The sequence below is a fragment of the Catharus ustulatus genome, chromosome Z (genome assembly GCF_009819885.2).
Source record: "Catharus ustulatus isolate bCatUst1 chromosome Z, bCatUst1.pri.v2, whole genome shotgun sequence".
Taxonomy (NCBI): Eukaryota; Metazoa; Chordata; class Aves; order Passeriformes; family Turdidae; genus Catharus; species Catharus ustulatus.
The window spans coordinates 38,950,183-38,976,449 of NC_046262.2; the positions used below are offsets into that span (position 1 = coordinate 38,950,183).

At 40.3% G+C, this 26,267-nt stretch overlaps 2 protein-coding genes across 2 annotated transcripts in view; both read right to left on the reverse strand.

Moving 5' to 3' along the window:
* Positions 1–300: 300 nt before the first annotated feature.
* On the reverse strand, positions 301–7,485 carry ISCA1 (iron-sulfur cluster assembly 1). The gene is made up of 4 exons (XM_033086096.2): positions 7,119–7,485; positions 4,992–5,045; positions 3,183–3,288; positions 301–2,757 (listed from the first exon to the last, which is right to left on the reverse strand). Exons 1-4 carry the CDS (start codon positions 7,197–7,199, stop codon positions 2,609–2,611), a joined length of 390 nt encoding a protein of 129 aa, XP_032941987.1. The 5' UTR covers positions 7,200–7,485; the 3' UTR covers positions 301–2,608.
* Positions 7,486–10,848: 3,363 nt separating this feature from the next.
* TUT7 (terminal uridylyl transferase 7) overlaps positions 10,849–26,267 on the reverse strand; it is a 36,511-nt gene continuing 21,092 nt past the window's right edge. Inside the window, exons 16-29 of the mRNA XM_033085597.2 lie at positions 25,737–25,837; positions 25,163–25,220; positions 24,342–24,445; positions 23,521–23,610; positions 23,318–23,431; positions 23,132–23,209; positions 21,965–22,142; positions 20,670–20,717; positions 20,464–20,555; positions 19,874–19,989; positions 15,910–16,229; positions 14,116–14,189; positions 13,425–13,488; positions 10,849–11,879 (exon numbers count right to left, since the gene is read on the reverse strand). Of these exons, the coding sequence (XP_032941488.1) occupies positions 11,812–11,879; positions 13,425–13,488; positions 14,116–14,189; positions 15,910–16,229; positions 19,874–19,989; positions 20,464–20,555; positions 20,670–20,717; positions 21,965–22,142; positions 23,132–23,209; positions 23,318–23,431; positions 23,521–23,610; positions 24,342–24,445; positions 25,163–25,220; positions 25,737–25,837 (1,505 nt within the window). The 3' untranslated portion in view covers positions 10,849–11,811. The remainder of the gene's footprint in view (positions 11,880–13,424; positions 13,489–14,115; positions 14,190–15,909; positions 16,230–19,873; positions 19,990–20,463; positions 20,556–20,669; positions 20,718–21,964; positions 22,143–23,131; positions 23,210–23,317; positions 23,432–23,520; positions 23,611–24,341; positions 24,446–25,162; positions 25,221–25,736; positions 25,838–26,267) is intronic.

The following is a 26,267-nucleotide window of genomic DNA, read 5'->3' on the forward strand; positions in this document are numbered from 1 at the left end:
CTTGTCTACTAGAAATTTTACCCTGAGAATAGTGTGTCATGAATTTTAATAGAAGACTGTGCATTAACAGAACACTCTCCCAGTATGCATTAATATCTTATGTAGATGGTTACTTAATTTTTTGCCATATATTTCTAAGTCACTTCAAGGCTATTAATATCTGGAAATGTTGAATATTTTGGGGATATACTGAGTCTGGTAACAATAGCTTTGTGTCTACTTTGTAACCCCAGTACACAAATCTGTTCTCTCACCCAGTGCTTTTTTATCACTTCAAAAATATCATTCAAGATAGGAATATTTAATGGTTACCAACAGGCTATATTTATTATTATAATTGAAGACTCTACATACATTGTTGCACAAAATTATCATGGACCAATCAAGAAAACTATACAGTTTGTATGCAACTGTAAATAGCACTTTAGAAGTTTAACACATTGTGCATTAGTTGTCTTAGTAAGGTGACAACTTAAGATGATTACTTCATGGGAGTACAAAAGTGCAAACTTTCATTCAAGGCATACACAAACACACAAAAAGGATTGCTATACATGCCACAGGTCTGTAATTAACTTCAAACCAATTCTCTCCACCCTAAAGTTAAATGAGTAAGTACCAGTTCTCTTAGCAACCACCAGTGTTACATTCCAAGTCTTATCTCTAGCAAGAAGCAGAGAAATTCAATCTGAAGAAATGCCCTTAGCCTGGAGTTTTAGTTTTAGATGTAATGCAAATATGTCACATGAACTCCATGTTTTTGTTTGGCAAGAGTGAAAGAGTTACACCACTATAGATGCACTTCACCAGTGTATTACCACTAATTCCTGAATGACCATATAAGTAACTGTGTGCAACAGCTGACTGTTAAAGGAAATAGTGTCTTTACATCAAAAGGTGATATACAACCAAAATTCAAGTATTTACTATTAGACTGTAAGTAATTCTGACCTTCTGTTCCTGTGCACTACATAAAGCAGATGAAGCATAATTTTCTATTTTTTGATTTTTATTCTTCCCTTTGCCCTGGGAAAAGATGCAGAGGGAAGAAGCAAAATGTAGGTGCAATCCTATATCTACAGCACTTGGTGAGAAGCATGTGGGTACAGCTGTCCACATCAAGATGACTTCTGGATTTTCAACACGCAGCATTAATGATCTTAGATCACTCCCATCTCAACACCTGCAAGACTCCTGCTGTCCCTCTATTTTTTATTTGCAGCATTTTCACCAGCTGTTTCACCTGCTTGTTACTCAAGCAGACATGTGACCTTTTCTGCACAAGTGAGCACCTGAACTGTACAATGTCATCTCTGGATAATCAGGAGATAAAAGGGTGGAACAGTTCCTCTCTCATACCAGGTTTTGGGAAGGTCTGGAGAGACATTTACACTTCTGTCTCAGCACCAATGAAGAACTGCTGAAGAACTGTATAAGCTTGCGAGACACTTGTTTACAAACCCAAATATTGATAAATTCCAAAGAAAAAATGGACTCTTACGGTATTTTAATTACTGTCTATATTAATTTAAAAGTAATACGAAATACTAAGGGCTTTTTCTAATTAAAAATGCTTTTTCTCCTGTTATCAAGTTAAATCCAAGACAGGAGTTAAACAGAAGGGACCATAAACTTTGGTGAAAAAGTTCTCCTACCTAGACAGTTATGAAAAAGAGTTCAAAGTCCAACAAAATTAGTAGCACTCATGATTACAAAAAAGAAAAAAAAGTAATGAGAAATTTGAGATTTGTCTCTCAACAAAATTTTCATCAATTTTGGTGCAAACACAGCACATTCTGTGAACATGGGATATGAGAATGTGGAAGCAGTTTTACCACCCCTGCAAATTAACTGAGGAGAGATAAAAACCTGAAATGTGAAAAACAAGGCCTGTGTATAATTTTTTAGCCCTCCAGTGCCCAGATACTCTGAAAATGACCAAGTACAGCAGTGACTGTGCCTTCAACAAAGAAAGGAAAAGAATTAAAATTAGGCTAGCCCTCTTCAAAGCATTTCTACAACAGGCACTACCATAGCCTACCACTATATTAATACACAAAGAACATTTTTATTTCCCTGAATTTAAGGGAAAATAAACCACCTGAAAATGCACTAGTAAAAGATGAAAGCACAGGAAAACTACAAAGTAAGCAAGGACTGTGAGTTTGTATGTATAAATTTTTATAAATACACAGAAATGGTTGCAATTTTTTTTCATTGGTTTGTTTGTTTTCCTCAAATCAAAGCACAACACAATGTATTCTTTCAAATGGTTTTGAATGAGGAAGTATGAGTAGGACTGACAAAGAAAATGACAGAGGAAAAGAACAGTGACATTGTATTTCCTTGGCAAGTGAAATTACAGAGTTGTTACTGCAGTACTTACTGTTCTTACCTTTTAAATCCTAACTCATCACAAATTACAGCATAACTACATCAGTGGTGGAATTTAACACAAAGTTTATATTTTCAAATATTTAAGTTTATTTTTCTTAATAGTATCCCCACTTTACGCAGCCTACAAACCAGAAGGAAACGCATATGCTTCTGAAAGCTGTGATGGTAAGTGTTTTGGGCTGCTGAAAGTCAAAGAAGTAGTCCTGAGATTTCAGATGTTAAAGCTTTCTCCACAGCCACACGTTCCTTTGATGTTTGGATTATTGAAGACAAATTCACTGGACAGTTTGTCTTCTACATAGTCCATTTCAGTTCCTAGAAGTGTCAGCTGCGCCTTCTTTTCAATAAACACTCTAACCCCTTGAAGAGAACAGAAAACCAGAAATTACATACAACCTTGAAATTATCTTTTGACCAGTAATAAAAATAGAGGAAGCCAAGTATAAAGACTACCAGTTGCCCTAATGGGGGGCACTTCCATCACTGTTTTCATTCTACCTATGGAAGTCTGGCAGAAGTCTGGAACTGTTACTTATGTGCACACATGAACATCTGTTTTTTTTGACAGGGGACAAAACAAATGATGCAGAGGGAAATAAGTTGTAGAATATGGCAACAAATCTCACTTTGAGTACACAATTCCTATGCATTACAGACAGTAACCCATTTCATACCCTTCTTAAAGTCTGTGAATCCAATAAGAGGCACAATATAGATTTCTTCTCTCAAAATGTCCAGGTTTCATCCCTCCCACCACAGAAGTTTGTGCTGCCCCAGAAACTCACCATCTTGAACTACTTCTTCATCAGAATCTCCTTTTGATTTTGTGTATTCTAATGTGTAAGAAAGTCCATTGCATCCCCTTGTACGAACACCTACTTTCACACCTACCTAAAGAAAAAGAACAAAAACCGCTACCACATGCATGACTTCCTTTTTAAAACCCATTCAGAATATGAAGTTAAAAAGTATGCAGAGCAATGAAATACTGACATTTATTTTTCTCCACTGCCTAAGTGCAAAAGTGAATTACTTTAACAGATAAGAGGTAACTTTTTCTTTCATAAATTTGACTGCCAAGGTAAAAAACCGGTCTGATGCTTGCTGAAATGGATCATGCCCTATGGTATGCTAAATTTTGGAAGTAATGAACCGCTGGCACTCCTGTAGGAGCCAGGTCTCAAAAAGACAGTCAAATTTCAAAACCAGGTATTTTTGTGACTTCAAATTACAGTTTACTCAGATGCTAATACTATGATTAGATTATAGACAGTAACATCATTATGAAGCTCTGAGGCCAAAACAAGCGCAGTTACTAGATTATCACAGAACTCTTATAATGACACCATCAGAAAGCTTACTTTAAACCAAAGTTCTGAAAAACATACTTTGATTTTTCATTACCTCTATTTCCAGTCTCACCTAAGAAGCAAACCCCTCCCTAAATCAAGTATATGTATATGTGTACTGTTTTAAGTCACCTTAAAAGCCAACTTAGTCAACTTTTGTAACATTCACAGTGTTCAACAAGTCTGACAAAAAGAGTGTCCACGTAAGGAAAAAAATCAAGACGTTTCAACAAAGTAGAAAACTATTAGTGTGTAAGAATCTTTAAGAAGTATCTGCATCACCTTCTACACACCAGTGCTTCAAAGTGAAGAGGCAAATTTTATTATCTCTGTCCACATCTGGTGACAAAAATACATTAAAATTTAACACTTCTCATCAAATGGGCTCTTAAGATAAACTGGATCTGATGCTTTCAGACCAAATACCTTTCTCTACAGGAACTGCTACAAATAATGGATTGGAAAATGAAAACACCATTTACAGCCAGGAAATGACTGATCATATAAATTGTAGGTTTAAAACTTTAGAACAAATAAGTCTCCTTAGTTGCAGACATGCAGGAAGGAAAACAAACAAAGGCCCTGGTTAATAAAAGAAATATTCTTCTTGCAACAATACTTACTGTAAAAAAAGCTAATGCTTGTTTTTAAAATGGCTATAAGAGAAGCCTCTGTGTGTCTTTCCTTCAAGACAAAAAGATGACAATCTCACTATTCGGTGAAATACTAGTTACTTAAAAAAACACATTGTCTGGCAAGTTTCCCAAGAATTAGATGTTCTCCAATGCATATGAATGCATTGAATGCAATGCAATGAATGTAACTTTGTTATTGCATACTTCAAAATGAGAATTCCTACAAGAACCTAAATAACAGCAGCTGAAGTGCTGTCTCCCTATCAGAAGTCACTACCATGCCATACTAAAGGGTCTCATTAAAATGCAGCTCAAACATATGCGAAGCCTGAAGTTTTTTCAGCTTTATTAATCTGAACAGTAACTGTGCATAGTGAAATGTCATTACAGTCAGTTGTTCTTGCATTTCATTTTATAACATAACAAAGCTATATATACAAATAAGCTAATGCATTCCCCACCAAAAAAAGAAGAAAAAGATGTGAACATCTCTAACAAACATCTCTAACAGTGTTTGGTTCAAACTTCTCAGTTAGCCAAAAATGCTTTGCAATCATGAGCTGTGCTAATACCTTAGCACACTCTACAGACTGACCCTGTCTACACTTACATGGTCAGGTTTATCTTTCAGAAGCTCTTTTATCTTCTGGACAGCAGAAGGGGTCTGAAAGACAAAAGCATACATATAAATTTGAATTTTTTGTTTGTTTGTTTATTTGCACTAAGTGCTTGTATGTTGATGCCTGTAAGATACACACTGCTGTAAAACACATCTGCTCAACCTAATTGACACAGAGCACACCACCTCTTCACTCCTCCCCTCACCAGCACTGCCAGCAAACAGACACCTCAAGAATTCAACCCCTAATCCTTAAGAGTGGGGGTTTTGGCTGTTAGAGTATCAGAATGGCTTGGGTTGGAAGAGAACCTTTAAGATAGTCTAGTTCCAGCACCCCTGCCATAGGCAGAGACAGCAGGCCAGTTTGGTCAAGGACTTATCCAAACTGGTCTTGAACACATCCAGAACTTCCCTGGGCAACCCATTCCAGAGGCACCTCCCTTACAGTAACAAATTTCTTCTAATACCTCATCTAAATCTCCCCCTTCTCTTATCACTACAGTTCCTGATGAAGAGTCCCTCTCCAGTTTCCCTATAGGCCCCCTGCAGATACAGGAAGACTGTAATGAGGTTGTCTCCAAATAACCTTGTCTTCTTTAAGCTGGAAAGCCCAAACCTTCTCAACCAGTCTTCATAAGGGAGGTGGCTGCAGTCCTCTTACCAACTTTGTGGCCTCCTGCGGACTTGCTCCATGTCCTTCTTATGTTGGAGGCACCAGAGCTGGATGCAGGGTTCCAGGTGGAGTCTCATCAGAGCAGAGCAGAGGGGCAGAATCCCCTCCCTCCCCTGCTGCCCATGCTGCTTTGGATGCAGCCCAGAAAACAAATGGATTTCTGGGCTGGGAGTGCCCATGGCTGGGTCATGTCCTCTCACCTACCCTTAGACCCAAGTCTGATATGGCTGCTCTTCATCCATTCCCCACCTAACCTGTTGGTGTGCCTAGGACTGCCCCAACTCAGGTGCAGGATCTTTCATTTCACTTTGCTGAACTTCATGAAGTTTGTAGCAGCTCATCTCTCAAGACTGTCAAGACCCATGTTGTTTCCTTGCGATTTTCTCCCCCAAAATCACTACCCTAATTCAATCAAGTAGCTCTGTCCTTGTAAACATATCTTCACATATCCATTACAGACAAAAATCAGCTAGATATAGAGGGTTTATGGTCTACTTTTTGGTCCCCATTAACCTAAAAGGAACTTGTGACACATCTAGTTGATGCAGAAATGCAAGAACACAACACAAATGTTAGAATTTCCATTACATCCCTACAAGTTTCTAAGACACTGAGAAAAGCATTAGCAATGCGAAGTTCTTACTATGAGCCGAAACGAACACAATATTTTGAAAAACTGAACAAAATTTTTTTGCAATAGAAAGTCGTTTCTATACTACTACCACTCTTGTTGTTAGAGACTCACTACTGAGAAGGAGCTACCTGCTCTGACAAATGACTGAACTGCGTGCACTCGATCTGCCCCAGACTGTACTTTTCTCGGCAGTGATCTCTCCCAGAATCTGAGGCTGGAAAAGACCTCTGAGATCATCGAGTCCAACCGGTGAGCAAACATCGTGTTTTCAAGTATGGCCTCTCCAGCACGGCCGCTATTATTAAGAATGCATGCACTTTATTATTAACGGGATGCAAACCCTTGTTCCAAAGAACCTACGCGTCAGCCTCGGTAGGCAACGCATTACCTTTTCACAAAAAATTTTAATCGCATACTGTTTTTTGGGGTGTCTACGGGCCAAGGCCCCGCGCTCGGTGCTGCCCCGGAACTCTGCGGTTCCGCAGACGGAGCGGCGGAACGCGGGGCCTCCTCTCAGCGGGGCTGGCGAGGAGCAGGAAGGAGCTACGGCCTCTCTACTCGGCAGCGGGAAGAGCCCCCTGCAGCCTGCCCTCCGGCCGCCCCCCGGGTCACTGCCGCCTGCCCATCCCGGGCCGGCGCTGCCCGGCCGCGCGGGCACAGCCCGGCGGGGCGGCCCGTCCCCGTCCCTGTGCCCGCCCCGCTGTCCCAGGGGCCGCCTCACTGCCCGGGCCGGAGGGGCCCGTGGCGCAGCTCCCGCACCCGAGGTGCCGCGGTGCCCGGGTCCCGCCTGCTGCCCGCTCGCGGCACTGACCAGCGTGAGGGCGGCGCGGCTCGCCTGGATCCTGCGCTTGCTGACGGCGCGCACCGTGGCGCGCACCACGGACGAGGCCATGGCCCGGCGCCCTCGGCCACCGGCAGCACCACCCGCACGCCGTGACGCCACCGCGCACGGACCGCGGGCGGGGCCGGCCGGCGACGGCTCCACCCCCGGGACCGGGGCCCCGTCCCCCTCCGGCCCCGCTGCGGCCCCGCTGCGGCCCCGGCCGCCGCCTCGGCTCGGGGCGGGCGGGGCTGCGCAGGCAGCGGGGCTGCGAGCCGAGATAAGCGGCAAAGACGGCCAGGACGCCCTGCCCTTTAGCTGCCCCGGCGGAGGCCGCGGCAAAACAGCCGCCCGGGCGTCACGTGGAAAGGGGAGGGTTTTCTGGAACCTTTAATGATTGATTAGGCTGTCAGCGCCCTTGAAGGTTCAAGTTAACAGGTTACGGAATAATAATGTTTATTAATTTAGAATGTTAGGGCTAAAAGATCATCTAGTCCCAACCCTTTTGCCGTGGGCAGGAACATCTCCCACTAGATGGGTCAAGGCCTTAACCAGAACTTCCCTGTGCAACCCATTCCAGGGGCTCACCTCCCTCACAGTAACAAATTTCTTCCTAGTACCTAATCTAAATCTCCCCCTTGTCTTGTCACTACAGTTCCTGATGAAGAGGCTCCAGCTTCCCTGTAGCCCCCTGCGGTATGGGAAGGTTGCCATGAGGTCTCTAGACAACTTTCTCTTCAAGCTGAACAGCCCCAACCTTCTGATCCTGTCTTCCTAAGGGAGGTGGCTGCAGTCCTCTTATCGACTTAGTGCAGGGGAGGCCACACACTCGAACAGCTCCATGTCCTTCCTAAGTTGGAGGCCCCACAGCTGGATGCAGTGTTCAAAGTGGTGTCTCACAAGAGGCCAGCAGAGGGGCAGAATCCCTTCCCTGCTGTTTTGGATGCAGCCTTGAATTCTGACAGGTTAAGGTTCAAGGATTGCTGGTGAAAGTAGCTGACTGCAAATATATTTAAATCAATATATTAATTCAAGGTACTAAAAAGCTCTAATCCCTAATAAAAGTGAGCACAAGACAATCATTTGCCACTCATAGAACAGTTCTTACCCCATGGTTGTCCCCATAGAGGCAAAGCAATGTTGAGTCTGTCAACTAATTCCAGGAGTTACGATGGAGTCTTTCCTAACTTCTCACTCTTCTGAATTCCCTTTTGTACTAATTTCTTATGTTTAATGGAGCTTGAGTGGCTGTAGTTATATAGCTTACCTAATGGTGGTTGTACTTTGAGGAGTGGTATCTCAGAATATATAACGTGTCAGCCTAAGAAAAGTGATGTCACCACAACTGCTGATTGAACAACAGGACATCTTCCTTTGTCTCACTTGGTTTTCAGCTGCTGTGCAGCTTATCAGTCAGAAAGGACCACGAAGTTCAAGCCTCTGGAAGAGCCTGGCTACACAATGTGTTCCGCCCACCTTTAACGTGTATAGTGAGGGGAAGTCAGGTAGGCTGGCCACATTCCATGCAGGAAGTAGCATTCCTACTATTTGCCTCTACAATTTCCATACCGTTATCTTTTTATCCCCAAGCATTTTGTCACACCAGGGAACAACACAGGCCCATGAGTACACAGTCTCCCACCTACAAAATACAGGCACAGAATGTGAATATTTATTGACTGTCAGACTAGCAAGCATTTTAAAATAACAATCCATACGGCTATTCAATAAGGAAGCTTTGGCTCAGCAGGCAAAACCAATATGTAGTTATCCAGTTTGGACAAATCCCTGAGCAAAGTGCACAGGACCTGGAACCAGTGACTACTATGATCCATAACAGACAATGCATTGTGCGTCTGCCCTTCTGCTGTGCAGGATCCTGCCCCTTTCCTCCAGGTTCATGCCAGTCTCGGGCTAGTGAGAGGATGGTCATGCAGTGGTGAGGGCCCAGCTGTCCTTGTTCCCTGCCTGGTGCAGAGGCAGCGTGGGAGGAGAGCGTGACAGCTGCTGGATAGTGGAGCTGCCATTCCCCAACTCCTGGTGGCTGCAGCAACTTGACTTGCAAGAAACTCCTATAGCCTTGGTACAGAGAGACTCATACCATTACTTTAAGTTGAATGGTGGCGGCTATGCCAGAAGGTGAACAAGTACTCATTTTTCATTTCCACATTCCAGCATCCTTAAACATGCTAGATAATACTTTAAGCCCCTATTTATGAAGTCCAAGCACAACAGGTTTGGGACATCACCTCACTTACTTCCCTGATTCTGGGCATAATAGTTCTGAAGAGCTTGGTAGGAAATAACAGGTGTTGCATGTTTTATACATACATAATTATGCCACTGCTTTTTACTGAGGCACAGTACTACTACCGCAAATATAAGGAGAGCAGATGTATAAAGGAAGTTGCATTTTCTTTAGCTACAAAAAGTGTCTTTTCACACATAATTCATGGATCTTGAGCATGCATCTCAACTAAACTACTCCTGCTTAGGGGCAGGAGGGTTTAATGCACTACTGGGCTGAAAGCTGAAGTCAGTACACTTGAAGGGGGGAAGCTCATGTACGAATGCAGCTAATACCTCCTTCCCACGCTACCATGCAGGCACAAAGAGCTTTGCTTTCCTCAGAATGCTTCCAATCACCACTCCAGTCCTGTCTGCTGAATCAATCTCCACATGGAAGACTGAGCATGGGCTAGAAAAATAGCCTTCTCTCAGAGAAGATAAATGCAAAAATCAGTTTTAAAATCTAACTAGTTAAAGTGAGTAACAAATATCGGTAAGTTATCAGTATGGAAGAAAAGCCAACAACTTTCCATGCTAGAAAACTCCCATTCTAAGCAGCTATTTCAAGCTTTGGAAACTTACTATAAGATAGTTTATCTTTAAGAAGATAATTTCTTACTTGGCTTCTGTAGTTCTTATAAAAATGTGATGATGTTTATAAAAGAAATTGCTGTGTAATAAATAAATTTAAGTAAAATCTTAAGAGATGGGGAATCAGTTCTAAATATAGCTATGAAACAAACCTCACCAGAACAATTACATTAGGGAAAATGGATATATGTGATCTAGAAGTTAAATACCTAAATGATATTGACTTACCTGTTTAAGATAGTTAACTGCATTGCAAACCTCAAAAAACTTTCTCACTTTCTCAGCACTGATAACCTACAAATCACAGCATAAAACATATTCCAACTCAGGAAACTTAGACATCAAAAGAATGTGAAATATGATGACAGCACTTTTTTCAATAAAAAAGGAAGCATAAATAAACAACTGCATGTCCCTCCGCATGATTAGGAAGGACAGGGTATGCATCTGATTCAGAAAAGGTTTATGCACTTCATTCCTACCAACAAAACTGGAAGTAACTCTGAACAGAAAGCTAAATAAAGCACAAAGATAATAAGCTTGAAAATGTGTTTAGGAAAGAACACAGAAGAAATTATTTGTGAAAGCAACACATCTAAAAGTTCAGAGACAGCTGGCTTCAGATGGGTGAAAACAAAAAAAAAGACTTAGGATGCTAGTTCCCTAAGACCCCTTTGGCAATTCTAACTTTCAACTTCTACCAAAACAGATTGATAGAAGGAAAAAAACTGAACATGATTGTTCTAAATCCAGATAATTATAGTAAGTTATCATTATTTCTACATTTATGTCAGGAATATTGAAAATTACAACCTCAGAAAAAAATACAGACACTTAAGTCTGATTTTCACCTTTTTTTAAAATTTATTTCAGATTCATAAATTAACAGTGGTTTCAATGTCAACACATAACTAATTCTTTTCTGAACAAGGTAAGATGGTACATTACCACCTCTGGAAGGACTTCAAGTAAAGCGCAAGTTCATACTACTAATGAATGTAAATTCTTGACTGGTACAAGGATCCTCTTCACATTCTATGAAAATGGACATGTATTTTTCCTCAGTTGCCAAATATAACACCTCTATTTCTTAAAGCATTTTTGTCTGTATCCCCAAGGCCTTGAAAAAGATTCTTAGCAGCAACAAAACAGGACTGACCTGTTACCTAGTCTGTCTTTCTTTCTTCTTGAACATGAGCACAGCAGCAAATGAACTCCCATCAAATCACAGAACAGAAAACAACCCCACAAAATCTCAGTGGCACTGCTTGTCCAGAGATTGTTTTACATATGATGACTAGTGTCTATGTTTTTAGTTCTCTGGAGAAATTAAAGAAAAATGTAGCAGTCTACAAACATCTCAAACACTTACACAGGGATTCAGTAAACAATCAACATTAATAAATACCATTTGCTCCTTCAAAAAATTCATTTTTGAAGAAAATATAATTTATTTGGCTAGCACGTAGTTTTAGTGCAGTTTAAAATGGTCAGGTGGAACAATAAAACCCTGAAAGTTTATTTTTAGTACCTGCCCTTTTCTAAATGCATTACCTAGTAAACAAATACAAAACATCATGGCTTTCTATTAAAATGCTCAAACAATCTATTAAAGAGCAGGGGTCCATATTAAAATCCACAGTTGTTTGTACTAGCAATCTAAAACAAAACACCCATATTTTCATTAAACTTAAGCTGAAGGTTGTCTATGCTGCTGTCCTGTGAATTCAGATGCTGTAGCCAAAGACACTTCTTTTAAATGAATTATGGATCTATGTTGCAATTTATCAGTGCTTAGTATCCCTCATGATTCTTGCTGGGTCCTCTTCTTTGAGGCTTTTCCCTGAGTCATATATTTACTGGAAAGGCTGCCTAAATTGGGAGGAAGAAAGCATCATGCTTTAAAGGCATTATTGTTGATTAAGGAAACAAAAAAGAAAAACAAAAAAAGAAACAAAAAGACACAAACCAACTGAAACAAAAAGATAGGAGAAAATGACTGTCAAGTCAAACTATAATGGAAGAACATACAGATCAACTTTAAGATCATTACCTGCTGAAGGACAGTAAGAAATAATAAAATCCGAAACTGAAAAAAACAGCATTTTCTTAACTAAACACCTAATGACGAACCACTTTGTGTTACAAAATTCCCAAACTTAGATTTTAAAAAGGTTTCCATTGAAGACAAAAAAAACCTAACGTGTCTTCCCAACAAAACTGATAATTTAATTTGAGCTACTTAATTGCAGTCAAGTCTCTACAAACTTCAGAAAACTAATTCGGTCCCCCTCCAACTGCAGAGAGATTACTGTATTATATACCCATACTGCTGAAACGTTTGCAGAGTTGTACTAGAAAGTCTAATTAAAACAAAAGCAACAGTTCTTAAAATCTTCACTGTACTTGCTAACAAGTGTGTGAAATTACTGTAAGGAAGCTGCATTGTTAATCTTGCATTTAAAGCAAAACATTTCTGATTCCGAAAAAGTACATAAAGGCCCTTTTTAATACAATCTCACTGCTATTTCTAGACACAATTGTAGTTTGATTGCATTTTGGCAGCTCAGACCAAGGGTTGATAATCTCTCAAAAGTTAGTTTATCATGTATAATTCTAGTCAATTGCTACAAGAAACCATTCCGTATTTTTTCCTGAAGAATCAGAGAACTCAAATGGAGCTGTAACAGGAGAGACTGATACAACTCCACCACACCCTGCTGCAAAATAAATCTACCAGAGTCAGTGATATAAAGGTACAGAATTGTTATGCCCAGGTTTTACTTCCAAAACAAAACTCAAAATGTGTACACTTTTCCATATAAAAAAATAGGTGGCTTCAGCCTCTCTTTCAAGCTGCCATGGTTTTCAGCAAATTAACCAGACTTCCTATAAGGACTGATGAAGAATCATACAATTATAGAACAATTTGGGTTAAAGATTATTTAGTCCAACCCTCCTGATCTGGGCAGGGACATCTTCAACTAGATCAGGTTGCTCAGAGCCCCATCCAACCTGACCTTCTCTGCGCAACCCATGCCAGTGTTTCACCATCCTTACTGTAAAACACTTCTTTCTTTAATGTAAATTGATCCTCTTTCAGTTTTAAACCATTACTCCTTAGATCACAACAGTCCCTGCTAAAAAGTTTGTTCCTTGAAGCCTTCTTTTCTCTAGGCTGAACAACCCTAACCCTTTCAGCCTCTGCATAGGAGAGGTGCTTTATCTCTCTAATCATCTTGGTGTCCCTCCTCTGGACTCCCTCCAACAGTTTCACATCCTTCCTGCTGGGACCTCAGAGCTGGATGCAGGGTTCCAGGTAAGGTCTCACCAGAGCAGAGTTGAGGGGCAGAATCCCCTCCCTGGCCCTGCTGGCCAGGCTTTTACACATAGTTTCTGAATTGAAGATATACAAACCTGACTGGGGACTCAAAAATAGTTTTCCTTTTTGTTTCTTTTTTTCTTCATGCATAAGCACTCCCTATTAAAAAAAAAAATACGTACATCAATGAACCAACAAAACGAAGTACAGTAATTTCACGATTACAAGCCACACCTGATTATAAGCCACACTTGCGGGGTGTCGGCAATGTTTCGTTCTTTGTCCATATACAATCCGCATGCACTAGATTGTAAGCCGCGCTTTCGTTTGCAGCGAGGATCCGTGTGCAACTTTCACAAAGTTGCCAATTAGTAACAGAATCACGGGAATGCGGGGTTTACTGGCTCAGCTCAGGGCTGTGTGGGCTCGGCTCAGCTTCCCCCGCTGCCGCCGCCCCGTTCCCCCGCGGCCACCAGGGGCGGCCCTGGCCCTGCTCAGGGCAGGGCAGACTCGGCTTGGGGCTGCTGCATGCTTGCATTTCCGGTTCGCAAATTTCTGAACTTTTTTCATATATTGGCTGCTCCGGATTACAAGCCGCACTTCCGGGTACAGACCAAAACTTTAGTCAAAATGGTGCAGCTTATAATCGTGAAATTAGTCTATTTATTTTCACAACATAAAAAGTTTTCCTTGAAAGCTTAGGTAAAGCTTTTCTAGATTACTTTATATGAACTTTAAAACATAGAAAAAGTAAAAGATGAAGTGAAAGTGACACTTTATGTTTACCTGATTTAATCTACCAGCATGTTTGACAGCAATGGATAAAGAAGGGGACCCACACACTTCCACTTTTGAGCCATCTGAAAAAATAATAAAAAGGAGTTGCTAATTGAAAACTAGTTTCCAGTTACCATAAGACAGAAAAATACCGTTTCTATCTAGAATCAGAATATGTAGAATGTAGGATGTTGCAATTTTCCTCCATTTTATGACATGGAAAACTCGCATAATGTGGTGTTAAGCTAGCAACCTACATTAAATTAAGCTTTGCATCCTCCTCCAGAATCAACAGGAGACAGGGAACTTAGAATGAATGAAGATAAGGTGGTAAGTGAAGTGTCCGTAGTTGCACAAAATGCAGCAATGCAAAGAGTGAAATCTGAACTCTTTGATTCATATATTTTTAGTACTTTATTCATTTAGAGAGAACACTTCAGGCACTAAGCAAGCAATAAAAGACAAAGTGCAATCTACAGCAATTTTTCAAACTGAAACATATTAATTCCCAAAATACAGATAATTGATAAAAATGCCTATTGTAGAACTTTTTATTTTAGCCATATGTACCGCATAGCCTACATACAGTTCTCATATGATGAATGCTAAATATGATTGACTATGAAAACAGACATATTCCTATCCACCTTTGTAGACTCAGTATTCAGGGCAAACAGAATGGCTGGAAGAAAAGTTTAGTGAGAAAAGGTCAAAGATGAACAAACTCAAGTTAAATTTAGACACGACATACACCTTCAAAAGGTCAGAAGCTGAATGAAGCACGGCTTCAATTTTTAATCAACTTTTCTGTCCATCTAGTACTTCTAGTGGTCTATCAAAGAAAGAATCCTTCTAAATATATTCACAATGTTGAATATACTTGCACCATTTTCCTCCCTCTTCCAGTATTTTAATACAGTCTTATGCCCTCTTCCACTAAATGCACCTGATTATGAAGAGTTTCCCGATTTAATGCAGACAGGATGTTTTTGCAAGTAGAGAAAAGTTGGTTTGAAAAATATGTTTTATATAAAAGACTACAATCTTTAAGATACCAAGTCATGAGTAATTTGTAAAACAAATTTTTTCCAGCCTGAATTTAAATGCACCCAGGTCTACCTACAGGGAAACAGTAATACTTTGTTCCTTTGGAAGCTAATTACAAGTACCACGTACTATCTTAAGTCTCAGTTTTATCTTAGAAACATATTCCTTTGTAACACAAATGATGAGTGATCCAATCTGATTTCAAAGACAACTTAGATAATTAAATACTTTTTCTTAGCAGTATTTCATTCAGGTCTGTCAATCAGAATCTATAAGATCTATAAGAACTTCTGTATCCCTTCAACTGCTGAGTTGTCAGAAACATTATTTTATTTTATTCACAAAATTCAATCTGAGCAAATCTGTACACTTTTCATACTGACTTCAGGATCTTACAGAATCATTTTGGTTTGGGTAATGTGAAGAGCTGTAATGCTAGCTTTTGTTGCAATTATGATGAACTAGAAGAGAAGCTGTAATTTGAAATGTGCTGGCAAGCTCACTGGAAGCATTTTCAATATATTTGATACTCATACCCTTTTATCTCAAGTATCTGCTAAGAGAAACAATGCCAAATCTCCCAGGATACAGCACATTTCTGAAAGGAAGGTTAGGATGAAGGGAAAATGGTTAAATATGACTACATTAAAAAAAAACATGATGCAAAAACCTGATCTGTTAGTCAATCGTGTTAAAAAATACAAAAAAACCCACTGTAAGTGCTATTTAAATTACTCAGCCTGATTAGTTTCATACCTGCAACACTTTTATACTGTGGGCACTCCTTTTTAATATGACCTTCTCTTCCACAGATAAAACAACGTTTTTCTCTTACGTCTCTGTCTTCCAGGCGCTTCCATTTCTCTGCTGATTGCCTGGGAGTCTTCTCTCTTCCAGTTTCCATTACCACCCTTGCTAGTTTCCTCTTCTGAGGTGTACATAGGTGTGACTTTCCCTCCTTAATTAAGTTCTCCTTTTCTGTTGGTTTATTCTGCATTTCTTTGTCCTCTTTGCTTCTTTTCTCCTTAATTTCTCCATACCTTTGTGTACCTTCATAATCACAATGTCGTCTTAGTCTGCAGGAGCAGAAAAGTGAAGCAGAACTCAGAGGTCTTGCATTCACACACAAGTCAATTATAAAAACGGACAGAAAACACATGTGCTGTCCTTAGACAAAATAATTCTTCAGTGGAATAAATAAGGTGAATTGCTGTACTTTTCCTTTGACTCTCCCATCAATCAGTGCTCCACTGATGGTACACATATTTAATGATTTACTTTACAATCAGATGATAATACAGTCCTAAATCCTAATAATTGTAACTTTAAAAATATAAGAACAACTGAAAATCTGGGTGCTCAGAGAATGGAAGAGAAGAAACACCAAGCAAAATGCTAACAAATTAAAAAAAAATAGGGCTATAGTTCTGGGGTTTTTTTCTATTTGTACAATTCAACCAGAACTCAGTTCTTTTCTTCTGAAACTGTGCATATTCAATCTAGAAGTCTCTTTGGTCGAGAGACGCTTCTAACATTCTATGTGACTTAAAACATGTGGTAGTGAAGAAACACTACCATTGTCAGACTTGTTTCATCTATCAGCTTTATACATGACTGCAGAAGGGGACAGGAGTGTAACCTCCAAATCTGAAGATGGTACCAGGCTCCTATGGAAAGCTGGATGCATTGCTAATAGCTAGAAACTTGGAAAATACTTCACAAAACTGAATGAAGGGCAAAAGACTGAGCTTCAAGGTGAGCTTCTTTTTTTTTTTTTAATAAAAGGTATAAAACGAAGACCTGGGCAACTATAGGCTGGTCAGTTTCAACTCCACCTGGTAAGATCATGATGCAGATCCTCCTGAAAACTAAGCTAAGGCATGTGGAAAACATGAGAGGCAACTGGTGACAGCCAACATACCTTCAAGTAAGAGCAAATCATGCCTGACAAATCTGGTAGCTTTCTATAAAATTGAGTTACAGAAATAGTGGGTAAGGAAAAAGTGACTAACATCATGTACCTGGACTTCTGTAAAGCATTTGACACTGTCTTACACAACCTCCTTGTATCTAAAATGGAAAGACATGGATTTGATAGGTGGACCATTCAGTGGGCAAGGAATTTGCTGGATAGTTGCACTTCAAGCATTGTGGTCAATGTCTTGATGTTTATGTGAACACCAGTGATGAGTGCTGTTGCTCAGGGGTCTGTATGGGACCAATATTATTCAACATCTTTGTTAGGGACATAGGCAAATGGATTAAGTGCATACTCAGCAAGTTATTGGGTGACTAAGATTAACTTTAAACAGATACAGGAAAGTACTGTTTTACATATCAGTCAGAACACTTACAGAACTGGTTGCCATAGAAAATTGCTTAAGGAAACCGGGAAAATCATGTTCAGGAAAAAAACCAAAACAACAAGGACAAAATCATAAACAAGTCCAGCCCACAAATGAACATTACCAGAGCAGGGCAGATATGTGCTCTAACATCTCTTATACAGCAACTACAGATGCTGAGAGAATGCATGAGAAGAGACAACAGAAAACAACTAGTCTGCCCTTCAAAGACAGCACTCTCTTTTGCAATAAATGGCTGAACAGGGGACTCAAATGTAACAATGGTTTTACCCCACAAGGCACTTCTAGTCTTAGATGCACAGTCCCTTTTACTTTTCCTCTAATGTTGTATAGAACATAGACGAGTATGTGCAATGAACTGATGTTTCACTTCAGAATGCAAGATTAAAAATCCACAGATATAAGACAGCAATTTGGACATTGAGGAGACTTTCATGCTACCTTCAGGATTCTTTAATTTCAAACTATCATCAGCTACTGTGCTTACAATTTAGAAGTTTGCTCATCTTTAACAATTAACAGAATCAAAAATATAAGTTCACAAATCTCTAATGTGTAATGGAACAGCCATTTCATCCAACATGATGGTAGTAGCTTTTTTTTTACTTAGTTACAGAAAAGTGCAGGTTATTTTTAATGATGGCTTTTAACATAAATAGATTCTAAACAATGGTTAGATTTTTCCATCCACCTTACAAGTAAGCATAAAGGTTTTCAAAATGTCACTATTTTTAAGATAAAGTCTTTAAAGAGCTTTGTCTTAACTAAAATCAAAACCAAAGGATGAGTTTTAAGTTTCATAAGAGGAAGAGCACCAAAAGCCATTTAGCCATTCATTTGTTGCCAGAAGAGAGTCATTGAATATTGGATATGGCTACTCAGGGACAGGAAGCATTCTCTTGGATGTAAAATAGGAAATTGTTCTCATCCATGTGTACTTATGAAAAATAATGCCGTGACATTCTTGCCTTGCTTTTGATAGGAATTGCATGATTGTGTGACCTTGACAAAATCTTTCTTGCTAGGAGCAGCAAAATTCTGTTAGTAGAAGATATAAATAAAAATATAGTATGTATCCATGAGTGCTTTTCACAGCACAATTATTGAGCTCTGCTGAATACAGTAATTTCACGACCATAAGGTGCACCTTTTTTTTTTTTTTTGCAGCGAGGCTCCGCCCCCAGCTCCCCCCGCACGGTTGCTGGCCAAGGCCCCGCCCCAACCCGGCAGCCATTGGCCCCCGGGCCCGCCTGTATCTGCCACTCCGTGTGGCGTCCCCGGGGCCGGAAAATGCCCGCCGCCGCTCCATGCGGCGTCCCCGGGGCTGGAAAATGCCCGTCGCCGCTCCGTGCGGCATCCCTGGGGCCGGAAAAGGCCCGCAGCCGCTCTGTGCGGCGTCCCCGGGGTCGGGGAACGCCTGCCGCCGCTCCGTGCGGCGTCCCCGGGGCCGGAGAAAGCCCTCCGCCGCTCCGTGCGGCGTCCCCGGGGCCGGGGAACGCCTGCCGCCGCTCCGTGCGGTGTCCCCAGGGCCCCGCTGCTCCGGGAGTTCCCTGGTGCTCCGGGTGCCCCCATGCCGGCGGGCTTGACCCGCGCCGCCACTGCCCTGATTCCAGCGGTTTTCCCACCCCACGCGGCGGCCGCCCTGATGCTAGCAGGCCCCCCCACGTGGAGCCCCTCTCCCCTCACATCCTGACGCTGCTATGGGACACCTCTCCCCTCACAGCCCGGCACAGCCCCACGGGGCCGTTCCCTCCTCACAGCCCAGCACGGCCCCGCGGGGCCGTTCCCTCCTCACAGCCCAGCACGGCCCCGCGGGGTCGTTCCCTCCTCACAGCCCAGCACGGCCCCGCGGGGCCGTTCCCTCCTCACAGCCCAGCACGGCCCCGCGGGGTCGTTCCCTCCTCACAGCCCTGCACGGCCCCGCCGGGCCACTCCCCCTCACAGCCCAGCCCTGCTGCGGGGCCACTCCCCTCGCGGCTCGCACTTCTGGTTCGGCAAATTTTGCCACTTTGTCCATCAGATAAGGCGCACCGGACTATAAGGCACACTTCCGGTTTCGGGGGAAAATTTTAGTCAAAAGGGTGCGCCTTATAGTCGTGAAATTACTGTACTTAGATTCCCTTCAACTACTCCTTTCCAGTATAGCCAAGTAGAGAGTCAGCATTGATACTTTAACAGTTCTGCAGCAACACTATCTACCACTGCCAGAAGAGGTACTGATACATTTTAAGTTTACCTCAGGTTCAGAAAACAATCTGCGGCAGGTACTAATTTTGCTGGGCATTACTATCCTAATCTTTTCCTAAACAAAACTAAGGAAAAAAGTTACACACAGATGCCAATACTATACTCACTTTCGTCTCATGGGACAATCTTTCATGAAATGTCCAATTTTACCACAAGTTCTGCAGCATCTATCATTTGGTGCCAATTCTCCTTCTGTTAGTACCTCAGGATCAAAAAAGTACTCCTGTAGAAGAAATCATATATTTAAAATAAAAATCCAAACACTTGGAAATCAAGACAGATACAAAACTATTAGAACAGTAGTAGGAGTTACAGAAAAGAATAAACTTGGGGTCTGTAACTGAACCCTAAAAGACCTAATGAATTAATTGGCCTCTTCTTTGACAGACTGCCTACTCACCACCAGGTCTGCACACTCTGTTACAAAACTCCAGTTTTAAGAAATGCTAAGCTGGTTTTGATTTGGATTAAAATACATAATCTGTACAATGAAACTCTGACTTGACTAGTATTCTGCATACCAAAATATTTTACATACAAATAACAATAAACAGTACTCAGCAGTAACTCCCATGAAGATTTTCAGAGTAATGTGGGATTTTAAGAGCAAGAGCTTACAGTGAGTGCAACCCTAGTCCTGTAAAGGCTAAGTTATAGACCAAAGAGCACACACATACTCTTCTTAGAAAGAACTTACCATTTTTGATGGGTATTCTTTAGGAAATATTTTTATAGGGGTACCAAATACCCGTCTCCCATTGATAAAAGCCTTCATTATAAAATTTGTCACTGTGGAAGAAAAAAACCCCAAACTGAAATCATCATTTAAATATCAAACTAGAATGTAAAATATACAAAACAAGATCTTCACTTTGTAACTGAAATTGTTAACAGAAGACTTACTTTTTCTTGACAATCCAGCTCCAAGATTGTGGTTCAAATCAAAGGGATCTGTAGAAAAAAACATGACAGGCATTCTCAGTATGCAGACAAAAGAGTAGAAATTCTTTCCTTGAAAATGAAATGGGCAACTAAACAATCTACAGACTATTGTTAAAATATGTCACTGCATTTTCTCTGCCAGAGATCACAGTAATACTAAACAGTGTAGTCGTATATAGAGTTGAATCGTTTAAGTAAATATGGGGTCAGCTAAACCTAGTATTTTTGAGGACACCTCAACTGCATTACAGTTAATTTCTTTGCCAAAGGACTTTGTTAAATCTATTTTTCTGCCATTTACTTCATAATAAAAAGTGTGAAGTTTGCTTTGCAACTTCTTTTAAGTAGTCAAAAAAACCCTTAAAAATAATATTTAGCACTACCGAAAGTCAACGGCAATTTTGTGATGGTTTGAAAACATTAGCATATAGCAATTTATAATCTAGTAATAAAAAAAACAACTACAGTAATTTCATGACCATAAGGCACACCGGACTATAAGGAGCACACCCCCTGGGAGTCAGCAAAATTCACAACTTTGTAGATCAGATAAGGCGCACCGGACTATAGGGCGCACTTTTTTTTTGCAGCGAGGTTCCACCCCCAGCTCCCTCCGCGCGGTTGCTGGACGAGGCCCCGCCTCAACCCGGCAGCCATTGGCCCCCGGGCCCGCCTCCACCCAGCAGGGGCGGTGCTGCGGGCCCCTAGGCTCACCTGTATCCGGTGGGGCCGGGGCATGGCCACCGCCCTCCGTGCCGCCTCCCCAGGGCCAGGCTGTGGCCGCCGCCCCTCCGTGCCCCCTCCACGGGGCCGGGGGGTGCCTGTGTAGGGGCCATGCCACCTCCATGGGGCCAGGTCGTGCCTCTGGAGGGGCAGCTCCACCTGCATGGGGCCGGGGGCTGCCTCTGGATGGGCCATGCTGCCTCCACAGGGCCGGGGGGTGCCTGTGTAGGGGCGGCTCCGCCTCCACGGGGCCGGGGCATGCCCGCTGCCGCTCCGCCCCGCCTCTACCTGGTAGCCATGGCCCTGCCGGCTCCCCCCGTGGCTCGCAGCTCTCACTTCCAGGTAGGCAAATTTTTTGAACTTTGTCCATCATATAAGGCGCACCGGTCTATAAGGCGCACTTTCGGGTTCCGGGGAAAATTTTAGTCAAAAGGGTGTGCCTTATAGTCATGAAATTACTGTAAGCCCTGTGGAAAAGCAAAATTTCTGTGGTAATGAAGTTTTCTATATTTCTGTACTTTATATGCCTTTACCTTCAATTACAATATATTTGGAGGTCCACTGCTTCTTGAAAGTTGTAAGCAGATTTTTTCTTCTGATGCAGATGACATGCTCTTTAAAATCAAATTCTTCTGTGTAAAAGCGGAGAAGACCCAGCCACAGCTGCCCAGCAGATTCAGTGTTTTTCCCATAGTCTGGCCAAACAACTGACTAAAATGACAAAAATATTGTTACATCCATTACTTACATTAAGCAGAATTATTTTCATGATTTCCATAATATATTTTCATCATTTATTTTACATAGAAAAACAACAGAGTTTTACTAGAATATTTTCTTTCATAATTTATATTGATAATCCAATACTGGTTTTAAATGGTATATTTTACATCTATTAACAACAAAAGTGAACAATAAATAGAACTTCTGGCACTAGGTTTTGCCTCTTAAGAGGCAAACACAGGAACAGGATATTCAAACAGGAGCTACTTCACTTCCATTCCTGTATTTGTTCTGGATAGAATTAATTTTGTTCTTAGCAGGTTTTATGGTCTGTGTTGTGTATTTAGCATAAGAATAATATTGATAACGTTGATAACCCACTAATATTTTAGTTGCAGAGCAGTAATACCTACCCTAAGTCAAGGACTTTCTGGTTTCCCATGCTCTGCCAGCCAGCAGGTGCACAAAAAGCCAGGAGGGAGCACTACCAGGGCAGCTGACCCAAGCTGTCCAAAGGGATATTCCATACCATGAAACATTATGCCCGGTATATAAACTGGGGGAAGTGGCCAGGAGGTACTGCTGCAGCTGCTAAGGGATGGGCTGGGCATCCATCACCAGCCACTGAGCAGTTGTATTGGGCACCTCGTGTTTCTCTCAGGTTTTATTCCTCTCTCTCTCTTTTAATTACTACTGTTACTACTACTGGCGCTACTACTATTGCTATTATCATCATTATAACAATCAAAAGTATGAGAATTAGTATTTTACTTTGTTTCAATTAATAAAGTGTTTTTATTTCAACCCACAAATGTTACTTTTTTTTATATTAGCCTTCCCACCTCGGAGGGGGAGGGAGGAGGTTGGGGTTAAACCCCAATATTCAACCTCTATATTTGCAAATAATGTCATCAAAAGGAATTTCTATTCATTTTCCAAGCTACAGGTAACATTTCCAATTAGACTGATTTACTCACCAACTCCTCTATCTTATCAAAGAAATAGACATTCCAGCCATCAACCAAAATTTCCGGCTTTTTTTGTTCTTTGTAGAGCTGAAAGAATAATATTAAAACTCATTAGAGGAGCCTTTCATATTCAGCACTGACATTCTTCTGATCAATACTGTGTACAGTTACTCATTTCTTTCTGATATACTATACCTCTTGAAGAACAGGGATGACTGGTGGATTTCTCTGTTGAAGAAAATAAAGCACCATAAGAGTATATGCATAAGAAGACAGGCTACCTCGAGATGCATCTCCAATGTCACATATCTAGAAAAAGAAACATGATTTTTATCTTTCTTGGTGGTCATCCCTTGTTGCAGGAACTACTGCTTCTAGAATGCCTGAAACACACCTACCTTTGTAAAGACTTTCATTGTGTAACACAGATATTTTACTCTAGGATCAATAGCTGCATATGATGACAGAAGTCTGGTGTTATGTAAGGCCTACAAAAACAAGAAAGTCATGTAGAAAATAAAGAAGCTCTGAAGTCATGAAGGAAATAAGCTGAAAAATCGAAAAACCAAAACCTCTAAGTTGTTCACACTTAGTGGTTGAGCTATCTTCCTCAAGACTCCCCTTGAGCTTCAGAAAGTTTAAAAATTGTCACTAAGACTCAATTTTCATTTGCTGTTTCTAGGAACAGGGTTTAGAAATTTAAAAACATTGAAACCTCTTTTTAAAATGTTTGGCCAAGAACACATGGATTGTTTTGGTCGGTTTGTTTTTTTAAGGTTTTTTGTTTGTTTTCTATTTTTTGGGGTTTTTTTACATTTTAATATGCTACAGTTCAGGCAAGCTGAGTTCAAAATCATTATTTCAGAGGTCTCAAGGCTAGACAAGAGCCATGATCCTAAGAGGAGCCTAAAAAAGCTGACATTACTTTATTTTGTCTCTTACTTAAGAAAGACTTAAAATTCTTAAACCACTGTTTCTTACTATTAATGATGAACTAACAGATTTTCATAGGAAAGTGACAACTCTAAAGTCACAACTGTGTAGCTGACTCCACTCATAGTCAAACAAACAAAACCAAAAAGGTTCCTTTGAAATATAAAATTGCAACAGGTAATTGAAAGCAGTTGATTATTGAAACTCAAACAATCACTTCAGTCTCAAGAAACATATCCTCAGTTTTTTGTTACACAACATAAAATAAAAAAGGAGATAACCTTACCAGAGTATTATATAAACTGATGTCTACTTCAAGACCACTTCTGACATGGAAAAATTTGACAATTGGGACTTTAGCAGTTGTTATAGGCAAGACATTTCTTAAACCTAGGATGAAATGTTTTATTACTGAATGGCTACAATACAGTCCTACACAGTAACAAATAACTTCCAACTGTAGCCAGCAGGCTACAAAATAAAATCTTAGTTGACACCAAATTTGTATTTCAGTTATGTTTTAACACTGATTTTAAAAATTTGTCAAACATGATCAACTTGCTAAATATAGTTCATTTAAACGTACATTTATCCCCCTCAAAAAATAAAGTGTCATGTAGGAAAGAGTATAGAATTGCTTTATAGAGAAATAAGCTTAAGAGATAAATTATAGTTTATTATAAGTCATTGGAGATACACCAAAATGAGCACTATAAAATTCATGATTTCTTGTAGAAAAAACAGGATTCCCACTGCAGATTTATACCAGAATATTTTCTTCTATCAACTTCCAATGCACTGAACATACAAGTACGTAATAATTAAACTGAAGCCTCAAGTGTTAAATCATTATTCTTAGGCACGTAAGTGATAAATAGACTATTGTCCAGATCAGATGTGGTCCAATAACATCATAATCTCAAATATCTACACATAACCAAAATAAATCCAAACGTTCACAATATTCAACCTCACTTTTACTAACATAAGCTCTTTTATGTTAGTTGTATCTTAATGATTTTCATCCACAGCATCCCAGAACACTGTCATTACAGCAAATGAAGTAACAAAACCAGAATCACACATTTTAATTTTCCGGAAAGTTACCTGACTGTTTCTTGAGAACTTTTGCTAAATCTTCAATGATTCTGATGCAATCAAGTCCCTAAGACATTAAGAAAAAAAGCTGAAAGATGTAACTGTTGCAAGTGTTTTACGCAAATCTTTTATTATGTGCCATTAAGCTTAAAGCTGTATAATCAAACGTTTCATGTTATACAGAATTATGGGAATACAAGAAATTGTTCAAAATAGCATATGTAAAAATCAACAGTTGATACATAATAATGTCATTTTCTTAAAAGCTGATATCAGGCATGACAGGAGACTGATGTGCTCTTCCATTGTTTCCCATTCCCAGTTGTTCATGCAATAAAGAATGTTACTTACCTGCACAAATAAAACTAGAAATACAGAATTCAGGAGAAAACTGGTTACTTCATTCTTAGACTTATGCCTAGGGCAACAGCAAACACTCCTGAAATAATCTGCCTTAGTGGTAGTTTAGTATTTTCTTCTAATATTAAAAGCTTTTATAAAATAATGAATTTTTTACACTAGATAACAATATAAGAACATTTTATATTTACTTAACCATAAAACAAAAATCTTAGCAACCTACCTCAGCAGTTTCCAGACCATCTATTGTCATGCAGATATCAAGATCACTTTGTTTGAAGCCAAAGCCATTTTTTGAGGAGCCAAACAAATCCAGCTTGGTTCCTGTAAGGCATTGTATTATAGCCATATATCAACAAAATATCAAATAATATACAACACAGAATCTCAAATTGTATCTAGCTGCAAACCACTGCATGTATTCTAATACAGGCATGAAAACATTATTGTATTTCTGTGGTACATATTTCTCATCAACTTTGCTTGTGAGAAAAGAATCTCTACCACTATTGATTAAAATAAGCACTCTGACAAACCCAGAAAAAAGTTTTCTAGTAACTAAATCATCAGCATGTAGGTTCAAGCTGACATCTGATTTAAAATGCTTTGTACAGAGATTCTCAGAGTGAGGGATATACCTGGCTCCAGCCAAAAAAATCCTTTCCTAATTTTAGAAGGCCATGAACTGAATTCCAAGTTAAGTTACAGTTAAGAACTCCAGAAACAAAGAAAAAAAATCCCAAATGCCTAGATT